Source organism: Columba livia, chromosome 1 (genome assembly GCF_036013475.1).
Source record: "Columba livia isolate bColLiv1 breed racing homer chromosome 1, bColLiv1.pat.W.v2, whole genome shotgun sequence".
NCBI classification, from domain to species: Eukaryota; Metazoa; Chordata; class Aves; order Columbiformes; family Columbidae; genus Columba; species Columba livia.
Window position 1 is genome coordinate 149,762,038 of NC_088602.1, and position 7,534 is coordinate 149,769,571.

A 7,534-nucleotide genomic window follows, 5' to 3' on the forward strand; every position below is an offset into this window, starting at 1 on the left:
AGTAGGTGAGATGCTGTTTGCAAGAGTAGGGGAAGAGTGTGGCTGCCGCATTTTAGACCACAATGACAGCACGGGTAGTGCCTACAAATAGGATGAGAAGGCATAAAAGAATAGAAGGAGATAACATGGAGCTTTGCCTTTCTTGCCTTCTCATTCCTACTTTGTTGAGTATTTAATACTCTGATTACAAATGGCCACAAAAACTCCTTGACATTATTGCGCAATGCAAAAAAACCTTAGAAAAATCCCTGAAAAAGTACATCGGTCCCGTCCCACTGCAAGAAATTGTCCATGCTCAAATGACTATAGCTGATTACATGAGGGTACGAGGCACCTTCAGGATCTGATTGACTGAGGGCTTTATCTTTGAAAAATAAAGTAGTTATTTTGCTAAATGAGGAAATTATAACAGCAAAGACACAAACTGAGCAAAAATAAATTGCCTGTTCCAGGCTTGGTTAGGCAACTTCATTCCCATGAGCGGTCAGCGCCACCACGTTTCATCTGCAGACAGTTCGCTGACAAAAGCTGTGTGTTGTGTGAGTGGCTGGACTCATGGAAGATGTTCTTAGGAGCCGAGCATCCAAAGTTGGGTCTTTGTGGTAGCTGTGCCAGCAGGTTGTGGCTCAAACTCTGTTGTCCTTTTGGTGGCCATTTTGGTGAATGTATGAAACGACAGGGTCTTCCTAGGCTTGGGAGGGACCCTTTGCTGTCACCTGTTTCCCAGGGAAGACCGTGGTGATGCTGAGGGTGTTGGGAGGAGCGCACGGGACTTTCCTGAGGTTGTCCTGGTGTCGCAGGGAGGCTCCCCAGCACCACTGAGGCAGTGAAGATCCATCTGCTGTCTTGTAACCGGTTATCGCTATTGCTGTCTTTCTCTAGGCCCAGCAGCACATCACAACCGATCGCACAGGGAGTCACCGGAGACAGCAAGCCTACATCACTCCAACGATAGCTCAGGCCCCGTACTCTTTCCCGCACAATAGTCCCAGCCATGGCACGGTTCATCCTCACTTGGCCGCGGCTGCCGCTGCTCACCTGCCCACCCAACCCCACCTCTACACCTACACCGCCCCCGCCGCCCTGGGCTCCACCGGCACCGTCGCACACCTGGTGGCCTCCCAAGGGTCTGCGCGGCACACCGTGCAGCACACCACCTACCCCGCCAGCATCGTCCACCAGGTCCCGGTCAGCATGGGCCCGCGGGTTCTGCCCTCACCCACCATCCACCCGAGTCAGTACCAGGCTCAGTTTGCCCATCAGACCTATATCAGTGCTTCTCCGGCCTCCACAGTCTACACTGGATACCCACTGAGCCCCACCAAGGTCAACCAGTACCCTTACATCTAAACACTGGAATAAGGAGGGAGAGACGCACCCGTCCCGGGGGAGCGAGGCGGCCACTTTTGTACTGAAGATACATGACAAACAATGCAATGGGAGGCTCGCACGAAACTTGAACGAAGGAGACTTTGAGGAAGAAACGAAAAAGAGGAAAGAAGGGGGAGAACCAATTCTACACTTTTTATTTAAAAAAAAAAAAAAAAAAAGAAAATGGAAAAAAAAAAAAAAAGAACAGAAAAAAAATAACCCACAAAAACCCAACCATTCTGCACCAAACTAGAGAGAGAGAAGCAGAACGACCCTCCAGCGGGTCCTGTCTTTTGAAGAACTTCACCAATAGACTTTTAAAGGTTATTTTCATCCAATAGTGAGCTACATTTAGAAATTTGTTGTCCAGAACACCTAAAATGAAATCCATTAGGTTTTTAATCCAATAGGTATACGTATTAGGGATTTATCCAGCATTTCAAAGGTTTTATGCCCTATCTTTGGCAGTGGAGTCTGTATCCCAAAGCATACATAAGGTTTTGGATTTTTTTTTTCTGGAAATAGAAAGTGGGTAAGGGAGGCTGAGGGAAGAGGAGAAAATATTGTCCCAGTGCTCTAAATTTGGATCTAGCACTGCTACACTTCAAAACATGTCAGCAAAATGGGCCATGCAGCACTGGTCAAGAGCGGAAGCAATGGGGGTGTTTCTCCCTTTCCTTGAACACACTGGATAAATCCCTGAGAAATGCTATTCCTCAATGAGATCTGTAATAATGTATGTTGGATTTCAGTTGTGTTTCATTTTATTTTATTTGGAAATGTTCCCTTTCAATCCCTAGCCGTTTTAGTATAGGAGGAGACATTTTAGCTGCCCCCGCCACCCCCACCCTGGTAGAATGTAGCACTCTACAGGTCATACGCCCTTTTTACTATTTTGTGTTGAACTTCAACGATACCAATAGACTATTCCTCAATGTTATTGCACAAAGAAAAGTGATATAACATAGGCATGTAACAAATGTGATTGTCCAGGTATGTACGTGTGTGTGCGTGTGTGCGTGCGTGCAGATGCTGCCTTCTCTCTGTGGTGTGTTCCTCGGCACAGCCATTACAACTGTCACAGTCTTAGTTTTACATCATTCCCTCGTAGTGCCTTACCGAACTACAGACGCGGTTTAAGGGTTTACTTCCACTGGTACTCCTAGAAACTGACTGAGGCTAGTCGGAATTTACTCTCAGCTCTTTTTCTGTTGGTTTTTTTTGGGGGGTTGTTATTGCCGATTTTCTTCTTCTTCTGCTGGTGTTGTTTTGGTTTTATTTTTCCCCACGTTGTCAATCTTAGCTCACTTGTTGAGGTGTTGGGGAAGCTCGTCGGGATTGGAAGCGCGTATAGCTGGGTGTTTTGTCGAGCACTGGATGGGCTGGAAGTGACCAGGTCGGTTGTGGGACCCAGGGTGACTCCCTGAGGGTCTGGGGATTAGTTTGTGGACTGGTCTGTTTCTATCCTGTTGAAATAGCAGGTTTCCTCCCCGGAAACTGAATTCTCATTCTGCTGTTTGCCGATGTTCTCGGTGGAGTTGGGAGGACAGCGTCCACCCGCGTTGTCAGGTTGTTCCAGTTGTGTGTCTGAAATGGGAACAAAACTTTAGCCCGTGAAAGGGGGAAACACTAGTTGTTGCCAACATCTCTCACTACATCTGTTGATGGAGGGGGTTCCGGAAAGGACTGGAGTCCCAAAGCAAGCACGACAAAATCCAGTTGAGTGAGTTAAACTCAGGTTTCTAAATGAAAAGAGTATCATAATACATTGGGCCTTACCCACTCTAATGTAGCTGTGACCTTGTGTGCTTCCCTCTGCCCTTCTCCCCTGTGCCTGCAATGGCAGAGGGACCCTGGAATGGGAGAGCACCGTGGTCCTGTGGGTCCTCCACGCTGAGGAACGCTACTTGTCATCTTGTTTACTGAGAGGTTTCTAAAGAGAGCCTTTCCTACAGCTGGGTTTGGTTCAGAGGGGAGTGTCGGTGGCAAAAGCAGTTGCACTGGTGCATCAATATTTGGAATATTCGGAAGTGTCTCTAGAGTACCCTTGCCTGTGGGTGGCCCGGGAAAGAAGGAGAGAAGACAGTTTGATAGGACGTTTCCATGAAAGCTGAAGTCTATGTGGCTGCTCAGTTCCACTCTACATTTCCCTGTAATTGGAGCATGAAGTATTCAGGTATTTCATAAGATGCTGGAAAAGATCAGGTTCATTGGCAGGTTGGTGAGGGATGGGTTCCCAGGATGGCAGTAAGGAAGGCGTTTTTCTCACGTAGGAAGAGCTGACAGAAAGACAAGCACAAATATATTGTCTTGTGGTAAGTGCTTGGCTGGCCTGGAAGAAGGAAGGATCCCACTACGCATAGGCTGTTCAACAAGACTGTTGTCTTCTGGCAAACCACCAAATAACCACCCTGGTTGCCAGCTCTGGTTCCTGGGTTACTCTTGCACAGTTTTCTTCTCCTGCCTGTCCTTCATTCCAGCTCAATACACTGTACATGAAGATGCGATCTCCCAGCCGCCTATGCACCTTACCCCCCGCTTTCTTTGGAAAGACAACATGTCCCCCTTTCATCTGAGGCAGGAACATAAAGCCCTGCTCTCTCTGATGCATTCCTCTCCTCTCCCACCAGGTCGGGAGCGAGAGCGTCGTGCTGCTTGTGTCATGAGAAGGAAAGATAATGTTATTTTATTGTATGGTTGTTATGATTATTATTTTATTATTATTATTATATTTTACTCTGGGTTTTAATTGCACATGCATTCCTTAATCTTTGTGTTATTCTTTTTCATCTTAGTATTGTCATTCTTCTTGTTAATTTTATTTCTCTTCTTCATCAGTGGCATCAGAAGGGTTGCTGAGTTTGTGAAAACTGCAGGAGGAAGGGGAAACGAGATTGTCCCAAGGATGAAAACTCTGCCACCAACTTAGGGGGAGTGAGGCCACTCTCTTGAGAGTGATTACAGCCTTGAGGTACAGGAGTTATCCTCCATGTCACATCTGCATTTCAGAATAAGTCCAGAAATGTTCGTTCAGAGGCCAAAACCAAATAGCAGCTAACATAATGATCTGTCAGGAGAGCTGGATCAAAGGCAGGTGAGGACCTGGGTGCCCTGGGATCCAGCTCACCATCACTTTGATAGCAAGTACATATGAGATCAAGACCTAATTGTGCTCCAGGCCATGATCATTGGGCCCTTTCAATCAAACCAAAGTCACACCACACATTAAGGGTTTGGTTTTCCTAAAGGAGAAAGCAGATAGATGGCTCTCCAGAAACAGGGCTATCAGAGGAGCAGGAGCAGAGGTATGAGCGTGGATCTCAGTCCCCTCACAGGACAGGGGACGACAGTGCACGGATGGCATTAGCTGTGTAAAGCTACTCTGGTTGCTAGAGTTTATGTATTTATGTTTTCATTTGCATCATTTGCTCTGTTAGAATGGGAGGGAGGGAGTGGTGACTGAATTCAAACTCCATAAAAAAATGGTAGGACTTCAGCAGAGACTCAAAGTTAATCGTGCACTTGAGTGCTTTGCTAAAGAACAGACTTAAAACCTCCAAGTTAATTACTTGTTTATGTGCTCCTCTGGCCTAGGACTGGTGAAGCGTGGAAGGTTGCAATCTCAATCACAGTAATGTTTTACTTGTATTAATTGCGTTTTCCCTGTGTAGCCGCCTGACTTGTTCTCCCATGCGGGCTCAAACCTGATTTTGATGGGCGTTTGGCAGCGGAGGTGTTAGAATGGCAGATGCTGGTGGCGGTGTGTGTCGGAGGAGCCACCTTTCACGTTGTCCATGCTGGAGTGGCTGACCTGCCAGCCATAGGCGGTCAGATGTTCGTGGTGATGGGACACCACCATTGCAAGGGTGCGCAGCAAAGCTGTGGAATTGCTTTGGCAGTGCAACCAACACTGCTTGTTTTACTGGTGGATATGGGAGAGCTGAGCAACACCTCCTTCCTCAGATCGGTATAAAGGCATGGTGTCGAAAAAAGTGGGGTATGGTTAATCACAGGTGGGGAAATCTGGTTGTATTAGCAGAGGAGGCAAAAGTTTTGCGTGCTGTTGGTGCGACTTAATAGTAAGAGCCAGCTTGTTTTGCTCACAGAGCCCTTTGGGAGAGGAAATGGGGTTGGCGTGGTTGGGTTGGTGTTCTTCGTGTGCGTGGGGTAAACGGCATGGAAACTTGAGAGAGGAGGTGAATGTTTAGAATACTGGAAGTATTATGGGTGTCTTATGGCTGGCACAGTGAAAAAGCGGTCCCTTTCCCATCATCTTGTCTTGCATTCTTCTCGTGTGGGAAGCAGAAGGAAGGACGGACATCGCCTCTCCTCGGAGAGGAGATGTTCAAATCCCTGCTGTGAAACCAGAACGCAGGAGGGAGCTGAGAAAACCACTGACATGAGCAGAATGGAAAACTCAAATGGAAGCACTTTTCACTGCAGACTGGGCCAAATCCTGTTGTTTGAGAGAGCAAATGCAATTGCATCTTCCTTGGCAGAGTTGTACCTGCTTGCACCCAACAAATTGGACCTTGGCAGGTCTCTCTCTCCCGCTAGTTTGTCGTAGTTCACAAAACATTCCAAGAAGGAGACATTTCTGTCTGTGACATTTTTCCTTTGTTATGCTTCCAAGGGATTATGTCTTGTAACTTGGTTTGAAGGCAATTCCATTAGCAAACTTGAACGGTAATAAACATGTTTTCTTCTTTTACCAAAGAAACCTTTTAAGAGAGAGAGAGAGAAAGAGACCCCCACCCACTCCAGAAATGAAATTAAGTCACGAGTCATGACGGGCAGGCAATGGGGACAGGCTGCGTAGCACCATCTTTCCTTTCTCTTCTTTTTCTTTTTCTCTCTCAAGTTCCTGTCATTGTTTTCAGTAGCTGGCTTGACAAGCAGAGAAATTCACACTAAATATTGCTGCTATCCTAGACTGTAGGGGATGTCAAAAACTTTATTCTTCTCTCATTGTTGTTCACATTGATTGAAGTGTTTCGGTGGTGACAATGCGGTGTGGAAATGGTAGGCTGCATAGTGGAGATAAGCTTCTGGATGCTCTGCATGCTTGTGTAGCATCTCCTTCTCTGGATTTAGGGTGCTGGTTTGGTTTTGTGGATCAGACCCCCAGCAGTGCTGCTGTGGTCAGGCCAGGCACGGCTGGACAAGGGTGTTGGACTGGTGTATGTGCTTCTCCGTGGCTTGGCAATCAGCCCATCAGAGATCTGCAGTGCTACCTGTGGGCCAAATCCTGGATACCTGCACGGAAGGTCTGCAGAAATCATCTTTGTTGAGGGTAGGCAATGCAGAAGGAAAAAATGTGAATAGGGAACGATTTCCCCCTTCCTGCTGACAGAGCTGTGCCTGCTGTGGTCCCATGTCCCATGGGAGCTTCAAAGCAGTGGTTCTGCAGTCCTGGGCATTCATCCATGTCACCCCCGCCCGCCCCCACGTCTCACTGATGCACCTGTGAGGAGACTCTGTATCCATAGTGCATGGAGTCCTCAACTTCCTGTGGCCTGTGCCTACAAATCATTTTGCTCCCTTTGTAGTCGGGGAGGAGAAGATGGGTCTGTGCTGCTGGGCTTCCCCCACTGCCACGCTCCATCAAAGCTCCCTCAGAAGACGGTGAGAATTTCACCCCGGGCTGCAGATGCTGAGCGAGGTAAAACATTTTAGAGGGGTGCTCGAAGCTGTGGCGCTGGTCCTGTTGCACGTGGCTGTGCGTGGGCTCATTGCTGGAGTCCTGCGATGAACGGGAGGCACTGGGCTCACTGGGCTGGTCAGTGGTCCATCCTTCCTACCACCCGGGAGCACCGTGACGTGTGAGGGACACCGTGATGCCACCACGCTCACCTCCCACCGCAGGGGTGGCCCCTTGGAGCGGGCAGAGGAGCATTGCTAACTGAGAGCTCCGCATTGAAGGTGTCTTTGTTCCTCGTGACAAATGTAATCTCTCGCAGTGACCCCCAAAGGTGGCCGTTACCTGTGAAGAACGGCTGAGGCAGGTGGACGTGTGAGAACTGGACGGGAGGTAAGCCAGGCAAATGCTTTCAGTGGGAAGACATGTCTTAGAGCATTTGCGTGTGGTCAAGACTGAAATTTGAATGGTAGACTGGCTTGGTTCGTCAGAAGTCTTAGGAAGCGTACTAGGAGGCTTTGCGTT

General features: G+C 48.1%; 1 protein-coding gene across 7 annotated transcripts in view; it reads left to right on the forward strand.

Moving 5' to 3' along the window:
• HIPK2 (homeodomain interacting protein kinase 2) overlaps positions 1-1,590 on the forward strand; it is a 134,767-nt gene extending 133,177 nt beyond the window's left edge. For all 7 annotated transcript variants that reach the window (XM_065037943.1, XM_065037977.1, XM_065037959.1 and 4 more), the window contains one exon: positions 883-1,590. In XM_065037943.1, coding sequence (XP_064894015.1) covers positions 883-1,350 — 468 coding nt within the window. In that variant the 3' untranslated portion in view covers positions 1,351-1,590. The remainder of the gene's footprint in view (positions 1-882) is intronic.
• The last annotated feature ends 5,944 nt before the right edge of the window (positions 1,591-7,534 follow it).